This window comes from Aythya ferina (genome assembly GCF_964211825.1).
Source record: "Aythya ferina genome assembly, chromosome: 4".
Taxonomy (NCBI): Eukaryota; Metazoa; Chordata; class Aves; order Anseriformes; family Anatidae; genus Aythya; species Aythya ferina.
In genome coordinates, this window is record NC_140300.1 from 27,675,723 (window position 1) to 27,695,802 (window position 20,080).

The 20,080-nt window shown below is 40.5% G+C and overlaps 1 protein-coding gene across 9 annotated transcripts in view; it reads left to right on the top strand.

The window, feature by feature from the left end:
* The first annotated feature begins 359 nt into the window (after window positions 1–359).
* Window positions 360–20,080, top strand: part of LOC311435577 (uncharacterized protein) — an 81,097-nt gene continuing 61,376 nt past the window's right edge. For 6 of the 9 annotated variants that reach the window (XM_084516740.1, XM_084516736.1, XM_084516739.1 and 3 more), the window contains exon 1: window positions 364–462. Coding sequence is in view for 1 of the 9 variants with exons in the window: in XM_084516735.1 (XP_084372861.1) it covers window positions 374–378 (5 nt within the window). In the remaining 8 variants the exon portion in view is untranslated. Of the gene's footprint in view, window positions 463–5,217; window positions 5,347–9,050; window positions 10,812–20,080 lie in introns of those variants that run through there. The other 3 variants (XR_014692218.1, XR_014692217.1, XM_084516735.1) reach the window with 3 other exon arrangements.

Sequence of the window (20,080 nt, forward strand, 5' to 3'; positions counted from 1 at the left end):
TTCTTGTTGATGATATTTATTTATTTATTCTGAAATGGTGGAAAAGGAATGTAATCGTGAGTGGTAGTTGTAGCCATTCTGGGGCAAAGTCCCTACAGCCAGTTTTCAATACTTGAGAGAACACATGACTGCAGGAGACACCCCACCTCCAAATGCTGCCTATCATCAACTAGCCCCTTTCACTTGCATTTCTCTAACGCTGAGCAGCATTGAAAGGACAGGGGGGAGCTTCATCCAGAAAGCAGCTGAACCTCATTGGAAATCACTCAGCCCACAGTCATGTACCAGAGGGATTTAATTAACAATGATGGGGGCTATAAAAGGCAGCTGCCAGCTGCCAGCTAGGGCTACAAAGAGAGAGTAATTTGGAAGGATGAGGTTGTATGTTTGTTTATTTTTTAATTTTATTTTTTTTTAGAAGATGGTGTTCTGGGTTGAGGAGCTATGAGATGGAGTGTGCAGGTGAGTGTTTATAACATGAGAATAGGGCTGCCTTGTCAGGAATGAGTATGCTGCTTAAACACCTTTTGAAGAGAGAATAGGAACAATGAGTCTGAGGTGGAGGCTAGAGTTGGAAAGCAGCTGAGTGCTCAGGGAGATGACTTGATGGTACCCTGCTGTAGGGAGACCAGTCCCAGATCTGGGTGTGGATGTAAGTATGTGAGAAGTTCTGTGTGATGTGATTCTCCTGCGCAAAGGGAATTCCTTGGAGAAATGCCTAAAAAAAGGCACCACTAAGGGTGTTGGCGTTCCTTAAAGCGTAAAGAAGTGTTAGTGATGTTGTGCTGCATAGCTCTGGCCTCTTTGTCTTTCCAGAACTTACAGCAGTGGCAGCAATAAGGAGGTAAAGATATTCTGTCACTGTGAGCTGTCCAGAGCAGTGATAACAAAAAGCTGATACTGGTTTTCTCCTTTGTGCTGAAACTGAAACAACGTATTGGAGGGAAAATAAAAAGTCTGAGTGATCTAGTGGTCTTTAGGAATCACTGTAATTGTTAACAAAGTTTTGGAAAACTGTTTTGCTTTGTAGACTCAGCATAGGGCTAAACCAAAACACTGTCTATCCAAGTGCCGTGCTTGTCTTGGCTTTCAGAAGTTCTCATGCTGGCAGCTGAGCACGCTGTTGAAATGTGAGACCAAAAGGAGAGCAGCTATGTTTGGGGGCAAAGAGAAACCCTGAAATACTCTGTAGTACAGAGGGTTGCTTGCTTGCTTCCAGGAACTCTAACTGATCACAAAGCCAAGAACAGTAACACAAAACAAGAACATCTGCTGGTGGGCATGAGTGCATCAGGCATGTGAGCTTTCAGTAACACCTGTGCAGCAGACAGTCAGAAGTTGCTGATTTGTGACTGGAGGACTGCATACACTTTTGTTACGTCCAGCTAACAGTGGCAATGAGACCCCTTGCTAAGCTGTGGCAGCATTCTCAGGGCAACAGTCTAGATGGAGACTGATTTTTTTTAAATCTTTTAAAATCTGAGATTTTTGTTGTCAGGTTCTGGGACTTATTTGCTTCCTGTTTCATCTTTGAGCTACTTTCATCTCAGTTTCTTGCACCATCTTATTTTTATTTTTGTATACTGTTTCTGTTGAAATCTTACTAATATTTCTATAAGTGACCTTAAAATTAAGAGTATGGTAACTTCTGTTCTTTTCAGTCTTGGATGAAAGAAGTGAATCTTTAATATAAGAAACAGTTGTTGCAAATCAAGGTCCTTCGTTCCTGAAGAGAAGAAATGTTCTTCACTTCAAGTTTGTGTGCTGTGGCCTTCTAGGGTCAAAATCCCACACAGGAATGGCTGAGGACATTGAGATCTGCAGCAGGATGTTGAGAACAGTTGGATCACAGGAGCAGTCTCTGAGGGTGCTCAGCATCTCTGATGTTTTACAGATGTTAGATATTACAGGCTGCTAGAGTTGGTACTGGAGGAAGAAGGAAATAGTCCTGTTGATGAGACTTTCTCTTTTTAAGTAAAACTATGTAAATTAGTTTTTCATACAGAACTGTGAACTGTTTCTGCCTCAATTGCTGACCAGGATCTGAATTTGTCCATGTTAAATTCCCAATCTATGGGAATCTTGATGGGAGCAATTGTTTCAGACTGCATTTGAATGCATCTTGCACCTCCCACGCTAGTATCAAAGGCTTGAGTTTCTACATCATATTCTGGATAACTACATTCTCCAGAAAAGCTGCCTATTCTCATACAGATGAAGAACCCAGCCCATTGTCAACCTGTGTGTTCAACCCTCCTCTCAAGCCATTGCAGTTCCTGTCCCTTCTACCAGCTGGGAGATGAGCCCTTGGCGCTGCCTGAGCATGGGGCTCAACGAACAAACACAGCAAAGAAAAAAGCAAAGCACCCAAACTGCTAACAAAATGCAGTTGCTAGCAGCAGTTCTGTGTGTGGTTATTTGAACTGTTTGGTTGACAGGTAACAAGGCATGAGGATGGTGTTGTTTTTTTGGTTACATGGATTAGAATGGGCTCATGCAGCTTAGACCAAAGTAGGCTGTGAGTGAGGTAGTTATAGGGTCTAATGGGCATTTGAAGCTGACTTGCATCTTTTCAGTCTGGAAGCTCTCCCTAGGTGCCTGCAAGCTTCTGGTGTGCTGTTGAACTAAGCAAAGGTGACCCAAACATCAGAACTTTCTTTAGCTGTTTTTGGTGCAAGGCTCAACAGCTTGTGCTACCCAGCTGTGCTGTGGTGGAGGGCCTATTGCCCCAGTCTTCCTGACTGGCTGATCATCCAGGCTGATGCTCTTATCTGAAGAGGAAAAACATATGAAGTACTGAAGAAATACAGAAGTGTGGTCTGTCTCTTATTCTGTTCTTCCAGTACACAGGAAGAGTAGCCTGGTTTCAGACTACTAGCCCATCCAGGCTGTCAGTGTCTGTCTCCCACATTTGCCTTGTAGCATGGGAGTGTCACATCTTCAAATTCCTTTCCCTCTGATCAGCTATGCTCCAGTCTATCCCTGGCTGCTCTGGAAAGTCCCAGGGCATGGAAAGTGAGTGCTGTGCCTTGAGAAGTTTTGGGTAGGCATCCTCTGTTTAAGTTAAGTTAGGAATAGGCCCTGCAGCAAATTTCTTCTTGACTGGGAGGGAAGCTGCCAGGAATATCAACTACGGAAATTGCTGCATGACGCAGCATCTCCTTTGCTCATCCTGCAGTCACTGGAGAACACAGGAAGGGTCCTAAGTACTTGGAAGTAGGTTTTGAGATGTGTTCAAATAATTGTCACATGGTGTTAGTGGTTGCAGATGCAGACAGGCAACAGATTCATGTTGTAGGCTTTAGCTGCCTGATACCCTGACAAATGTGGAGCTACCCACGCCTGGAGAATCACTGCCCTGGCTGTTTGGTTGACTTTTTTTTGTTTTAGTGCTTTCCTATTCTGGGACTTCTGTGCAGCTGGTACCCATTTCATAACTAATACGTGAGGTGGAGGGGAGAAGTTCTCTGTTCTGTCAAACTCCCACAGCCTAGGATAAGAACAGGTTTAAAGGATATGTGAGCAAGTCAAGTAGTACTAGAAACTGCAGGAAGTGTTGTTAGTGCCTACACAGATCCCTGCTTGGAGGAACCCACTGTCACCAGATGGATATCTTCTGGTGCTAGAGAGCAACACCTCCCCTCTGCTGTCATTAGCTGTTGTGGTTGGAGGCTGAGCTCTGGAAACGGAGGGGAAGATGAACTCACAGCACTGCAGTCCAGGACCTTACACAAGTGAACTCTGCTGAAATAATCCAAGTGTATCTTTCCCAATTAACCAGAGGTGAACTGGAATGTAGGAGTTTGGATCAGATTTGGGTGGCAACCATGATTAATATGAATTAAATTTGTCTGTATGCTAAAAGCCTTTTGGAGTTGCCTAAGGAAAGTTGACAAATGTGTCTTGGTGAGATGTCTTTCCTAGCTCACTTTAGCCTGAGAGCTTTTAGCCTCTCATTCATGAGGCATATTGATACAGAAGCTTTCCTTCAGGGTAGCAGTCCATTATATCCCTACGGCTGTTAGTACTATGAACTTCCCCAGGCAGGGGGAATACATAATACTTTAATGATCAGCAATTTCTCTTGGCACTGAGAGCATGTAGCTCAACACAGGTGTTTTGTATGTGTGGACTATACTGTTTCCTCTTAACCTGTTTAAAAACTTGTGTGCATAACTTTTTGGCTTAGAAACAGAGGAAAAAAATCATACCAAGGACAACTTCAGCATAGGCTATAACATCCTGCTTTCCTATAGTATGTATTTTGGCCAACATACTTCAATGTTCTGAACCAAATGAACACATTCACATTAAATGCTCTGGAGAGTTTCTCTGTAATAAGAGGAAGATAATGTCTCAGCCATGATTTTTTTCCAAATTACTTTTTTCAGTCCATAGAGATACTTTCTAGGTAATAGAATTGCAAGTTGTTTCGCTTGTCCTTACTAATTTTTTTGTTTAGTTTTGGGCAATAAAGTATGTCAAGGCCAGGAGAGGAGTTATTTCAGGACCAGCCTCATTGTGCCCTTATAGACATCCAAACAGGGTAAGAAATTATGCATGTAGATGTCCTGGGACAGATTTGTCCTCTAGCTATTAGTGCTAGGTTATTGTGTAGATGTCTTTCTGTGGAGGGATGAGACTTCCATGGCTATGCTCTCAAACAAGGCAAATAGTAATACTCTACTCACTTAGCATCTGTGAACCCTGAGATCATGGACAGGATGGTCTGACTTCCTTGTAGGACCTAAGGGTACCTCTGTGCTATGTTCAGTGTCTGACAAGTTAGGCTGGAAATACAGAGCCAGCTTAGAGAATCTGATACAGGACCTTTCATCCTCAGGAGAGTGTCCTGAAAGCTCATGTGAGCTGTACACAGCTGTTTGGCTCTGTTCTTGGTTGTATGATAAGGGACATACAGGCCCTTTGTAAAATGGCCCTTAAAGAAAACCTCTGATCAGTGAAAAGTAACTGTTTTAGTTGTTTTTACAAAACTGAATGTGCATATCTAATTTATTTGAAATCACAGAAGAGGTAATTCCAGGATCCCAATCTTCTATTGTAGTAACTATTATTCTTCTATTTTCTTTCCTATTTTTGGCATGGATCATATAGATTTCCATAGCATCTGGCAAGCAGTTTCCAATGAAATAAGAACTATAAAGTGCCTTATTTCCCTTAGGAACTTGCATGCTAATTAAACCTGTACTACTACAGCTGATCTGAGCCAGATGAAATCAAAGCCTCAAGTCTACACACCTCAAATTTGAATGGCTTCAATTCTCATGGACTGAATCAATTTGAAGGCTTCAGAAAGCAGCTGCAGCTTCTTGGAAGCTATAAAAGGTGAGGAAAAATGATTTACACCTGCTGAACAAGCCACAAACTGAATTGTAGTTGGCCAGCTGTCATCCACTTTTGAAGCTGGCTTCAAAACACTGTACTGTATTTTACCCATCTCCTTGCTCCTTTTTAAGAGCAGTGTATTATGAGTTTATCCTCCAAACTATCACAATAGTAATGCGTTGTTCTGATCATCATGATCTTTAGGATGTGTTTCTCTTAGAGCTGCATGCAATTGGCAGCAGAGACTTCTGGATGTTACCAGGCAAGATCACATATCTTATTTAAGAGCAGTTAGCATCCTTCTTAAACTGTGTTCAGAATTTCTCACAAGCCTATGTTTTTTGAGTTTTGATTTGTAACTCTAGTAGATAAAGTCTGCACAAATTTTAGAGAAATGAAACCTCTGCAAGTGAAGCTTGATTAGCAACTGCTCCACAAGCTCCTCTAACCACATCTGGACACCATTTAGTCCTGAAAAGCAGATGTGCTTGTTGCTTCTTGTTGCAGCTGTAATGTAGTGATGGTGCAGAGTGACCAGCAGAACTGAGATCAGAGTTCATATCATCAGCATGACAAGAATCAAATACTTTGGGTGAGGTGGTTAGGGCAGAGTTGTCCAAGCAAACTGTAATAAGTTGCCAAGCTGAAAATGCTTAAATTATTGTCTATTGGGATACCATAATGTTTTGTTGCTACTATTCCCATGTGTACATAGGAAAAACTCACATAATGTTCTCTACATTTGCATTAACTTTTGAAAGCCTTGAGAGGATTGACTTTTGGGACTCATGCACGGTGTATTTTCTGAATATTGCCTCTTTTTGAAAGGACAGGGAGAAATGTTAACTCTTAAAACATGGAACAGTCAATAACAGATCTGCATTTTGATTTGATATTAAAGGAAATAAGAAGAAAAAGTAAGCAAAGAGTTTGGGGAATAAGAAATGTAAGTTATTCTAGCAATGTGCACTGAAACATGGCCCTGTTTAGGGAGATCTGCAGAAACTTGACTTCTGCACAAGCTGCATGTAAACCAGGCTGGAAATGCTGTCACTTTCCGTATGAAAGTGCAACATGGCATTGTGCTTTTGACTGTTTTCAAGAACTGACAAAAGCAGAGGTTTGAAGGTGGTCTCCTCAGTCTTGCATCCTTTTCCTTGTTTGTATAAAACATCTTCACTTTTGTGCCTTTTTCTTATTTGTAAAATGATAGCCATGACTACTTGTACTTTCTGCAGAGTAAAGATGTTCTAATGTATTGAAAACCATAGTATTCTTGAGACCTGAGGTGACAATGCCAAAAGTCCATATTATTCAATGGACATTGAATATCCTCATCCCTGGACATAGCTAATTACTGACTTATAGCTGTTATGCTGTTTCTGCTTCCAGAGAGTCGGTCATGGTTTGAGAGGACAGGAAATATCTCATGGGGACTTTGCAGGCAAGCAAAACTTAATCTTATGTAGTGTCTTTAATCTTAATCTTTGCCAGACAATGGCAAAGAAGGAATCACCATAATCTTCCAGGGCATTAAGGCAGTCTCTGTACAACCAATGACATTCAGACGGGATGTCAAACAGCATGGAGGTTCTGCAATAAAAGGCATTAATAAGCATCCCCTGCAAATTTCATATGTAACAGCATTCTCAACTAAGCAGTACTATACATGTATTACTGCTTAATAGTACTGAATTGATTAAATAGGTGATCTTCTGACAGTATGGATTTTGTTGCATTTTCCCACACTAGATTCTGGGATTATGCTTGGTTTTGTAAAAGATAACTTAATATTTCTTAAGTTGCAAGCATCTGTGAGATCTATTTCCCTAAGGACTGGTTCTTCTCAAGCTGTCTGCTTGTGTTTCCCTCCCTTGGAAAAGGGGGATGTGCCACTCAGACCCTTTCCATTCCTGCCTTCCTCATGGCTAGGACATGGTGTGATGTCTGCTAAGGGCTCCTGGAGGAGAAGGCCACTTTCATTTTGAAATGAGTATTTAGAAGAGCTGGTTGCAATGTGACTAATAAAAAATGCTAATTATGATAGTTTCCTCTGAGACTCCTCCAAACATCTTGTACAAATCTCATCAAAAGCTAGAATTATGGAGCTGCAGTTCACTTTCCTGGGGGCAAAGCAGAATCATAGTATTCGTTTGCTTAGTCATAAGAATCAAAGCAAAGTACTCAAAGCAGAATGTGGTAAGAAATAAAAACAACAACAAAAAAAGTTATTAACTTGTTAATTGCTGTGAATTGTAGGAATGAAACTGATGAGCCACACAGATCAGTCATGCAATGTTATGAAACCTGTCAAGGAACTGATTAAATGTGTATATCCTTTGTACTTAAGAATGATTTCTGGAAGTTCCTGACCCTAATCATGGGATGTTGGCAGCTTAAGCATCGTGTGTCTGAGATCTAAATATAGTGAGCACGAATCTCTCCTGGATCAGTATCTAGAGATCAGATGTGACAAAGGACCTGCTGTGCATTGGGATACCCCTGCCTCCGTCTTCTATCCAGTGCATTGTGAATTACTTATTCAACACCACTTAATCATTAATTACTTGGTTGTTTTGAAAGCATGTTTATATTGATGATTACAGCTGTCTTCATATCTAGCCAACCCATAAACTTATCTGCTCTCAGATGCAGCTTGTTAAGTTTTAACATGTGGTTGCCCTGCATGGGGAGACACCAACATTCTTTTCTGTGCAATCACACCATCAGTCAAGGACCGTGCGCTTCCTTGCTGTGTGAGGAAATGTCCCCTGGAGTGAGCTGACAATTTTCCAGCAGGCTCCCCACTGCCATTATGATGCAGAAGCAGAATTCCTGCTGGGGCCTCCTCCAGCTGAGCCATACTTTCACAGTAGACCCCCACACCTGAAATACGAGGCACTCCAGGAACAGCAGGCTAAATCAGACTAAAAAAAAATGATTTAGCTTTGTATAGTTCTCTTAGACATTAGCTGTTGTCCCAAAGTAAAGGATGGTGGGGAGAAGCCTTTCAGTTGTGAGTTAGGTAGCTGTACACCAGCACTGAGGGGCAATACCTAAATCGAGTCATAAAGCTCTTCCCACATGGGAGATGACAAATATAGTACTTTAGCACCCCATTTAATGCTATAGAGAAAATTTAATATTTCTTTCCCTGGAGGAACCTATTACTGACTAAATCAAAATCAAGTGGTTTTGCATGGTAATTAGTGTGTAGGGGATTGATTGTCCTGGCTCCTCCATGGCTTAGATGGCTATGGAGTAACTACGTGCAGCTGAAGCACTCCAGGCCAGCTGGTAGTGCTCTCAGGCAAGAGGTACTCATGACTGGATACAGGATGCTATAGTTAATAGAGAATGAAAGCAACAAGAAATCCATGTCCTCTCTGAATGTGTGGTCTCTTGGGGTACATAACTAAGAGATACTGGACTCCTGCTTATCACTTCTGAGTGCAATGAGTATTTGAACAGCTTTGGAATATGCTTCTGCTAAAGTTGTAGAAGCACTCCCTACAAAAGCAGCTCTAAAATGAACTGTATGCCTGTCTGAAGTAGGGGAATTTCCAGCACTGTTTCTGTCCAGAGTTTCTGGAATTCTTGTATAAATTAGGTTTATTTTTCAGCAGGAAGACTCATAAAACTTACTCTTATACAAGCACTGCTACTGAGTGTTCTAGCTGGATAACGATTTTATTTTTTTCAAGCCAGGTGAAAGTTGAGCCCTATGAATATCAAGAAAGACCAAAACAATAAATAGCCTTCAGAAAGAAGAAACCCTTGTAACTATATGAGCCAGGTACCGGCTGCCTGGAGAGCAAGCAGGGTATGAGCTGTAGTGTTTATTGCAGCAAAGAAGTACAACAGCATCCTGGGCTGCGTTAACAGCAGCATAGCCTGATCACACCTGTTCAGTCAAATCTGGATATTTCATCTAGTTTTGCTTTACATTCTACCTCTCCAAGCAACACAAGAAAGACTTCAATAAGCAGGAACAAATCTGGGGTAAGCCACCAAGCTGACTGAGCAAGAGCCCTTCTCCTGTGAGGAGAGACTGATGGATGAGGGCAATGCTTCTGTGTCAGTTTCATTTGGCTATTTTGCCACATCTTTGAATGACGGACCTAAGGCCTTCTGACATGGTATACACCTGTGCTTATATTGGTGGCAGGTTGCTACCTCAGCTGACAGATAACCTGACAACCTAGCTAGCCCCTCCCAAAGAATAAATATTGAACTCTTTCAATATTTATTGTTGAACTCTTTCAGTTCAACAGCTGGGAGAATCTTCTTTCAGATAATATATATATAAATATACATGTACATATACACACTGCAGACTACATATACATGTGTGTGTATACATGTATATACACACACCTCTTGGAAGCAGCTAAGATATAGTTTTGGCAGAACCAACCATATTTTCCTCCTCTGATGTGAAAAGCTCAATGTGCTCAAAGAAAATCCTACAGCCTAAATGGTTTAAATGCGCAATAAAAAAATGTTAACTCGGAGAAGCAAAAAGTCATTTTTTAAAGGCAAAAACTGCTGTTAAATTAGCTTCAATAACGGCAATTTTGTCATTTGTCATGACTTTTAATACAGTCAAGAAGAGAGGAAGAGATCTCAGTTTATTGTTGAATTTATTAACGTGGCTTAACATGGTTTTCACATCTGATATGACTGTTTTATTCAACTAACCTGTGGCAAGGTTTTCTGGAAGAAAAGAGGGCCAAGACTTAGGTCTGGCTGTTCAGACTGCAATGTTTACTGTCCTGATAAGAACAGATACTGGTACTTTCATGGATGTTTAACTAGTGTTTAATATTGTGAACTCTGTAGATGCAGCATGCATTTAGTTGCCCTTACTTCAGAAAATACAAATAAAAAACCATCATAAAGCAGTGTGATTCTGGCAATGAATGTATTATTAAGATATGTGGAGACTGCAAACAATGTCTACACAAAATGGTCGCGTAGCAAAATGTTGAGAAATAAAATCTATAAAAGCAACTGAAGTCCTGTTTGCAACTCACTTCTTAATTTACCTGGCTTTGTTGTCTTAAAAAACAACTTGGTACAGCAAGGCTTCACCAGCTTTCAAGAGTGGGTGTATTTCTATTTATTTTTTCGTATCTGTTTGGTGTCTTGGTTTGATCTCAGTTCAATGTCATTAAGTTGAATTCACGTGTTTCAGCTGAAAGTGTTAATTTCTGTGCGGTCTGTGCTGAATTGAATTTTTACTCTGTATATTTTTTCTCATTCTTGGTGGTAACATAAGCTAAAGTAGTCTTTGTAATTTAGTATGTCCACCAGATCTCTGTTGTTAGCTTGGCATTTGCAAGACTTTTAGGCTGTCATCAAATGTATAGTAGATGCTTTCCCAAGTTTTATGAACACCTCTTGTTTCTTGATTGTACTAACATCAGTATTATGGCTATATAAAGTCTCATTCACTGCCTTTCCTTGCCAGAGGCAAGAAAACATTGTTGAACAACTTCCTGTGTCTCATTTATGAAGTATTCTTCATCTGGTCTTCTGTGTATCCCAAGTTTGTTGAAACAAAACACAATCTCCAGCCAATTCACATACATGCTTTCCGTATCATCTGTGTCTGGGTATGGCTGTGAACAAATTCCTGACTTTTACCAGCCTATTACTCTTGTTCCAGGAAGGGTAGGTTCCCTTATGTTTTCATCCATCTCCTGCGTATCTTCCCTCAAAAGCTGCTCTACCACTGACTAGTTTGCCTTCAGAAACAACTATTGCTTGGGTAGCAACTTTGAGCAGTTTGGAGAAGTAGCAGGACCTGTCAACATGACCTTGTTTACAGCTACTGATGCTGTCAGTGGGATGAGATTTGTTTATGGAGCATTCCTGAGTGTTTCTGGCCCCCTGTTCACAAACAGGCTGCTATGGTCATCATTGTCCAATGGCAGCTGATACTGCATTCCCTTCACCTGATCCTAATGCAACTTAGTAGTTTCCACATCATTATCTAAAACACAGGTAGCTGTTTAAATAAATTTTCTTTCCTCTCCATCTGTGTGGGGGTAGGAATCTGCTTTTTCTACTCCTCTTCGATTTATTTCTCCACTACTCCCAGTTTCTCACTTATCTGCAGGAAGCTGTTCTCTTTGGCCATTTTATTCAAGAGTCAAGGATTAAAAAGACAGTGGCAACATGAGGCATGCAGATTTCATTCCTTCTTCTCTATGTACTTTCTCAAGGCCTTCCTATAAGTGCTTGTACATAAATCCTGAGCCCCAGCTAGGGGGACGCTTGAAAAACTGGTAGGGGAGACAAAGGTACCAGAAACCTTGCCTGCTTTGGCATTGTTAATTGCCAGTGGATTGTTAATTCAAGTTTCAGGCATTGTCTGCCCCTGCTTTACAGTGCTATTAGTGGGCACCTGAAGCTGTTGAAGGGCAGTGAAGGTGGTGCAGTATTAATACCTGGGTAATACCTGAGTACAGCTGGCTTGCTGCTTCACCCATAAATGCCCAGGCAGACAGTCTTCCAGAAGGCTGGTTGTCTTTCCTGTGTGGGTAGAAGAGCAGGTCCTGAGGGGGTAATCCAGTTCAAGAACAGGAGACAAGTAGTACCTTTGTATGTTGAAAATATTCCTTCCCTGAGGAATAATAAATGACCGTTGGCCTTAATGAATTTGCAGTTTCTACTGTAAACCAGTTATTTCAAACAGTGGCGGAAAACCCTAGGAGACTGTGGAAAATTACAGGTCAATAACCAGAACCAAATAATACCATAACATTGAAAGGGAAGGCCCAGTGCATTACAACTATGCACTTTATTTCACCCCTCTCTGTGCAATTCCCTCCTTTAGCCTGCAGACTACTCAGTGCCAGTGAGGCTGAAATAACAGTAAAAAGGATACTGTTTATTTCAAACCTTGCTTAGAGCAATAAACTAGGAAATGGAGGGAATTTGATCTGTTTGGCTTTGGTCCTTAACATTTGCACTGACTCAGCTTTGTCTGTTAGGGCTGAAGAGGGGGGACAGGAGCCAAACAAGCTCCCCTCCTTTCTGTAGGGAATCCCTCAGAGAAAGACATTGCATCTCCTACTGCTGATCTACAGAGGTACCTCCCCCCTGCAGTGATTTTTAACTGAAAGTAAATGAAGTCAATCCTGTCATAACCAGCATTCAGGTGTTCTGAATACTTCCCTGCAAGCTTAAAATGGAAGCTATTATTGCTGTTTTTGGCAGCAATTCATCCAGCATTTAACTTTGTTAGCTGTATTTTGAGTCTGATATGGCAGTTAGGATGCTACAGCTTCCTCTGGATTGGTGAATTCAGTTTATAGGCAGCCTTGACAGCTGAACTGTGAAGACAAAGGATGAATCTTGTGCTTAAACAAAGAGCAAACAATAACCAGTATCAGATTCCATTCAGTCTTGAATTATTGGCTAGATGTGATGCATAATAACTGTGCTGTACCCTATATAAAAAAAAAAATAATAATTCAAAACTTTATCAGCTTCAGTATTATCAGGGGAAGTTAAATACAAGTCTCTAAAGCTGTTCTTGTTAGTGAATACTGTGGTCGTCCTGCCGCAGAGAGCAGTATCATATGATAAACTGCATAACTCTCCCTCATCTCATGTCCCTGCTGTGCCAGACCATTAATGATAACTGCTTAATTCTCCAAAGGGGATTTAGTTGTCAGCAAACAAGACTGTGTATATGGTCAAGACCAGAAATTTAAAATACAAATTTATGGCTAATTTATCTAGTTCTCTTTCTGTCTGTCCCACAAAACTCTGGCAGCAAAAGTTTGCTTGAATAGAAGCCAGACAAGAACCTCAGCATTTGTCCTACAGTAATAACAACCTAGAGACCAACCCTTTGACACTTGTTCTGCTCTACCACAATTGTTTTTCCTGTCCATTCTGGTGTGGCAAGGGAGAACTGCAAATGCTTAAGAACTGAAGCCTGTTTTAATAAATCTGCAGGTAATAGTGTATCATTCCTGTAAATCCTCAAGCAGTTTTACATTATGGAGCTGGCTGGATTGGGGCTACCTGGTCCTCTTCCATCTCCCTGCTCAGTGCAGCTGAGTGTCTGGTCCTGTTTATTCTTTTTCTCCTTGTTTCCATGCTGTTCTAAGTATGATGAGGAACAATTCAATATGTTTTTTCTTTCTTCCCTATTAAAGTTGAATTTGTGTCAGAGCTGCACTTGCTTATGATGCATTTGGAGCACTTGCATCCCCCTACATCCTCCAGCCTTCTTATAACCATTTGCGGAATTCCTTCAGTAAACATAATAAAGGGCACCATTCACTCCCACAGCTTGCTCAGATCCTTCATACAGGAGCTTTAGCAGTGTAGAAGTTGTAGAAGGCAATGAACTAGTAGGTTTAGGGTTTACATTTCTAAAGGAACTCTGGGTGTGACCTTTTCTTCTCATTCTTGCTTATAGAGCATTGCACGGTTATTACTGATGATATAGAATCTTACAGGCTCCTCTCATGCAGACAATGCTTTGTTCTCTTCCAATAATGAGTGGCTAAATGTAGTAAAATGTCCATATGCATTTCTGTTCAAATCATGGACCTAAAACTGGCTTTGGCTAACACATTGTTGTTTTGGGCTTGTACTTGCCTGGGACTTTGTACAGCCCTAGGGCTTTTCTCAACAGCAGGTATTCAGGCACAGGCTTCATCACAAAGCTCTCTGCCAATATTAAAAATCTTAACTGCAACTTACTGGTTTCACTGACAAACAATTCAGAAACATTTCCAATGATAACAACTCCATACCATTAGAAAACATAAATGGCTGAGCTGTTTTCTTCATGGTTAAAAACATTTGTATGAATTCTCCAAGCTATGCTTACTGGTTGAATTGCAAAGACAGATGGATGCCTGTTTGGCCATTTGCTAAATAAGATAAAACCTGCATATAGCATGTGAATTTTTCATTTTGTTAGATTTCTAATCACTTCCACATCTTCCTCTGAACTTTCTGCACAAATTTGCTCCGTGCCTAGTAGGAAATCTTGGCTGAGTTGCTGCAGGAGCCTGTGATAGTCTGCAGAACCGAAACATTAAGGCATTGCTTCCAATATGAGTTGTAATTTGTGGTAACTTATTTCTGGCTTAACTTGCAGAATCTGTGGTGCCAAACTTCCTTTTTAATGATGTGAACAATCCAGACCTTGAGTTGAGATTGAGGTAATTTGAAGTAAATTAATTGATTATTAAAATAAACCTCTTCAAATGGAAGAAGCCCGTGGAACAAAAAACAGATTAGTCTGTTTGTGCTCTCTTCAAATTACCACCAGATGACAGTGTTCCATCAGATTTTAGAACCATGACTTCAGTTTTTGTTGCCGCTGAAAGACTGTGCAGCTGCATTTTGTTCCTAGTTACAGTGTCAATCATTTGGCAGCAGACATCTTAATTTAAGTCTTTATTCAAATTTTCACTACAACTCCTATCACACCTCAGTTAATTTTAAAAATATATCAATTTAAATATTTTAAAAGCAAGCTTGAACAAAACAGATTGCCTCGAAGCTCTACATACGTGAAAACTAACAGATTTTACAGGCTGGGAGTCCATGGTAATTTCAATGTGTTCTGTATGAAATGTTTCTCAAATCTAGAGTCTTAATGCTGTATTTCTGAACCTGAGATTTATACTCTAGATTACTTCATTAAATGTGCAAGTTGCTGTTCTATCCAGAAATTCAATGTAATAACTGTCCAAGGAATTGTAGTGCTGCAGATACTATTGGTATCAACCTTGACAACAGATGACTGATGCAGGAAGAAAAAACGATGCCTGCAGATGCTTCTCAAGGCATTTGGGAAATCCTGCTGGTGCCATACGCTGCTGGTCTTGCCCTATAAGAGAGAGATCCCAGTCTTCTGAAATGGTGTTAGCATAAGCATAACCCTATTGTTACTTGGAATGATCAGTCAACAACTAGGATAGTTTGTACCAATTTGGGAAACAGGGCAGATACTGTTGGTTTCATCTTGGAGCAGGGGTATGGGCTAGAACAGAATTATTGTCTGTCACTCTTGAACTTGTGATCAATGGAGTATCAAAGGTGGTCCATGAAAGCATCATTGTGAATTGAATTCTTCAGTCATAGTCAGCCATTACAGACAGGCAGATTTGAGAAATGTGTTAAAATATTTGCTAACTGCATTTGTAATCTTATTTACAGAAATGCAAATATTATATCAGTAAAATAGCTCATAAGTTAATTACATATTTATCTCTCCTGACGTATACTAAGCAATAAAGCATTCCAATCACTTTATCAATTGATTAAGTCAACTAATCAGATTAATTTATATGTATATTTGCCCCAGAAAGGTCATGTAGATGATCTCTAGAGGTTTCTTCCAACTTTATTTTTGTATGCCAGTATGACGATTGAGTAGCAAACAAGTGTGAAGTTAAAAAATTAACAGCAAGAATTAGTGGAAAGCCAGATGTTAGAAACTCAGATTAACCCTGTATATATGAATCTTTCTATTAACCTGATTGTGAAATTTAGTCGCTATGATTTTTGCTGTATATAGAGTGCACATGATCTTATGTTATTTTAGACTGGTTGTCAGAAAAAATATTCAAAACCTGTAGTAAGCCCATATAGAAGAACCTAAAAATTCTGAGTCATAAGTCATATAGCGATCCTTTAGCACTGTAAATGTTACTATTTTTCCTTTTAACGGGGTAGATAACAGGCTTTATTTTTCTATACACTTTTGGTACTGACCCATCAGCTGATGTCTACTGAAATTTACAGAGACAGGCTTGATGAGTCTGGGTAATTATAGAATGAAATATTCAATTCCCTTGGCATCTTCCTTCCTTCCCAGAGACCTAATTTATTGAAGGTTCCTGTTTCAGCTGAAAAGGCAATGGATATTTTTGAATGTTTTTCGGAGAATCAAGTAGCTTAAAGTCAATCATTTGTGAGCCAAAAAAAGTCTATCAGGAAGGCCGTGTATAAAGCATATGTTTATTAACAGTGCTCTCTACCCATTAGAGTACAAACTGTCTAATGAAGCCTGCAATATCAATTCACAGTGTCAAGGAAAAGTGGTTGGAATAGCACTCAGGCATACATTTACCTCCTATAATCCCATCTTTAACAACCACCTAAACTAAAAATAATTCAGTCTCGTAAATGAGTCATGAACATTGGAGGAAATAGATGACTTTTCCACAGTGAAAGTAAACTCTCCAGTCAGGGCATCTCTATTTTTCTTCAAGCATCTTTTCCCCTTTATTTTACCTACAGCAAATTCTCCAGTGACAAACTTAGTTACAGGCAGTTGAAGCTCTCCAGGGGTAAACCAGCCTGAAGCACTGAGGACATACTCTCTGGGAATAGATGGCTAAAAAATATGAGGATGTCTGGGACGAACACTTTGTCTCGGCTGGCCAGAGCTGTCTAGCTAGGGTTCAGCTCTTAGGTAGCAGTGGATACACTCTCTTGTTTCCCTTTGCATTGGTTTTAATCCAAGAAAAATTGTTTTAAAATGCTGCAAAAATGTCTTAGTGGCAATATCAGTAGCCCTCTGCACCTTCCCTTCTAGCCTTTTCCCCTCATACGCTCTCATACTCTGTTGTAAGTAGCTGATAATATTTAGTGGTCAAAACTCATTGTTTGGCTCTTTTAATTCCCTACTACCACCCTGGATGCTGCTTGTGCATCCTACATTTTTATCTAACCTAATCCTGCTGTCCTCTTCAAGCCCTTTCTGCCCTTCAAAACGTGACATCAGATAGGTTCTCTGTCACAAAGAGCTTTACTTTGATACAAGAAAAAGGCTGATTTGATGGCATCTGTACTCACCCTCAGCTCCTTCAGCTCTGCTAGGGAGCTGCATTTCAGCCCCACTGAAGGATTACTAAGGCCACTTGCTGCCTGTGGGACCCCTTGAAATCTCATGGGCCAACATATTTCTCTGTCTTTCATCTTGAGCAGCCTCTGCTTGGACAAACCACAAAGGCCCTCTACCTTGGCCTTGTGGCCTTAGGATCCTTCTAGATTTTAGATTTGAAAGGGAAAGTCCAGTGGTCACTTCCAATAGAAAGAAAAGAGTGTGAGGAAACTCACCAGCTTGATGAGAGCTGACCCCAGGCAGCAGGAGAGCTTATAGTTAAAGGGCTGCATTAATTTATATTGAGGCTTCCAAAATGAACTCGCCAAGCAGACAAAAGACAGTCAAAGGCATTAATTCACGTCTGATTGGGAATAATTAAAACCTCTTCCTGACTTTCCAGTCTGTTTTTCTTCACGGTGAGTGTTTATGCCATACCTTGGCTGAAGGATCTTAAATATCCTTTGCCATGCATGAATTAATTTTGGTAGGTACGTGTCCCTCCAGGCACAAAAAAAAAATAATAAAACTAACTCTTCAGTTTCCTGTTTATCTATAGTTCTCACCATTTAAAAATCAGATTGAAATTAAAACCTTTATAGGACAACTGGTGACTGCTATCCTGCTGCCGCATGAAGTCAGCCCCCTGGAATACAGCCAGCCGATATTTTTGGCAGTGTTCCTGGAGCAGCAGGAGGACTTGCTGACCCTGACATCTGGTGCACCTTATGAAATCCAAGCAATTAATCGTGATCCAAGGTAGATTCTCTCTAGACTGGCTAAGGATGTCTGGTTAGCAGAAACCTTGTGGTATTCATTAAGACCCTTCCAGATAATTTCCAGCAGGTAATTCTCCTAGCCTTGAACAGCATTAGGTAATATGTTATCCAGAGCTCACTCTAACATTCATCTGTGTTTTTTGGAAGGTAAAATGGGGATTACTTACCAGGGGATACAGCAGACTGAAAACAAGGCTGAGGATAGAAAACAATCTTTGTGCTATTGTCTGAGATGCCTGCAGGATTAAAAGTGTCAAAGAACAGGGTGGGCCTTGGTAGGGTTGCCCTGATGAAAAAAGGGTATTGCCCCTATTGCTAACCAGCCACACTGGGTACACTGCCACTGCTATGCTGTCACCAGTCTGCTGGGAATGGACCACAAATATCTATTTAGAGAAGTATTTCTTTAACTCTGGTGGCAGCAGGGTTTTATTCTTGCTACAGATGAGCAAAGAAGATCAAGTGCAGATTTTGTATGCTTGAGTGTGACTGTCCATCCTCTAATTGGGGAAGAGCAATGAGCCATTCAGGTGAATGTGTTGTGCTCCAACGGGCCACATATTTTGAATGGGCATAACATGTTTTGAAGCTGTTTTCACTGATAGGGTTACATAGAAGGCATCAGAGAAAAATGTTTGAAATGCTAAGAGACTCCTACTGAGTGAGAACTGTGACCCAATTTCACTGCCACGATCTAGGTAATACCCACAGTGAAGCTACCTCTGGTATCTTGCAAAGCAGGTATCTTCCTCTTCCACACACCTCTGTCAACATTTAGTAATAAGTGATTTTTCCATATCCTGATAAATATGTTAGTTAAATTGCAGCTGTGGTGTTGATACACATGTCTTCTTCCCCCTGGCCTACCATGTTGCCTGTAAATGAAGAACAATCCAAAGAGGAAATTTAGCCCCAGTGTAAGAAGACACAACCCAGGTGAAGTTAAGGGTCTTTTTCTCATTTACATCACAACTGAATTATACTACACTGGGGCAGACCCACTGCAAGCAGTGTCACATTACAAGATGAGGTCCAAAATGATAAATGTGTAATATCATTTCAGTTAGCTTAGAGGGACTAGGGTTAATTTGTTGTTGTTTGGCCAGTGTTTACAGGAATTTGCTGAAAAGCATAACTGTTTGACTTAATATCTGTTCATATACAACTTTTGACTTCTAATTCCCAGATGGCAGCCCACTCTAGAATCATGGTGCAAATATAAACCTTAAAATAGTACCCGGGTCCTTAAAATTGGGATCTGAGTGGGATTGATTGTTCCACAGTTTGTGCTTCAGCTGTCAATACCCAACTAATAAGCATAATTTGCTCTGGTCAGATTTGGAGATCTTGCTGTGCAGGTGCTTGCTTAGCCCAATTGCTACACTGGGAATCATGAAATCTCAGTTAATGTGTGCAAAAGCAACTCATCATGCAAACAAAATTCCCAGTTTGTAATAAAGCATGGATTTTCCAGCATCTGAGGCTAAATTGTTCTCAGTAGGATACTAAAGAAAAAAAAAAGTGTTTGGAAAAAGTGTTTAAATTTCCTGTCCATTTCAAATAGGTGTCATTTCAAGAGTCCCAAAGTTAATGGGAGGCATATTTCTTGGCACTGTGGTTTAGCAGTCAGGCGGGCTCTTAACTTTTGTTCTCTTGCAGAGATATAGCTGAGAGTGGTGCTGATGCTTTATGGAAGGGCCATGAATAAAAACACAAACCCATTCAGATCCTGTTCAGCCAAACCAGAGCTAAGAGTACCCAACACCTGGATGAACCTCGCCCCATAATTTGGGATACATAGTGTGGAAGAAATTGTGTCCTGTTTCCTTCCATGCCTTCTTGTTTTGCATTTCTCTCCTACATTTCTCTCACTTCCAGAGAGTGGTGCTCATTTGCTCATCCTTTTACAAGTGATTTGGTTGGATGTAGTATTAGTATGCTCACAGAAGCTACGGAAATAGTCAATGCTGCTTTTGCAATGGGAAGAAGATAGTTCTCATTTTCCTGTTTGCATGTAAGATACTTTGGTCACAGTGTCAGGCATAAATTAGTTGCTTGCTGTTGAGAATTGGGATAGCAGCGC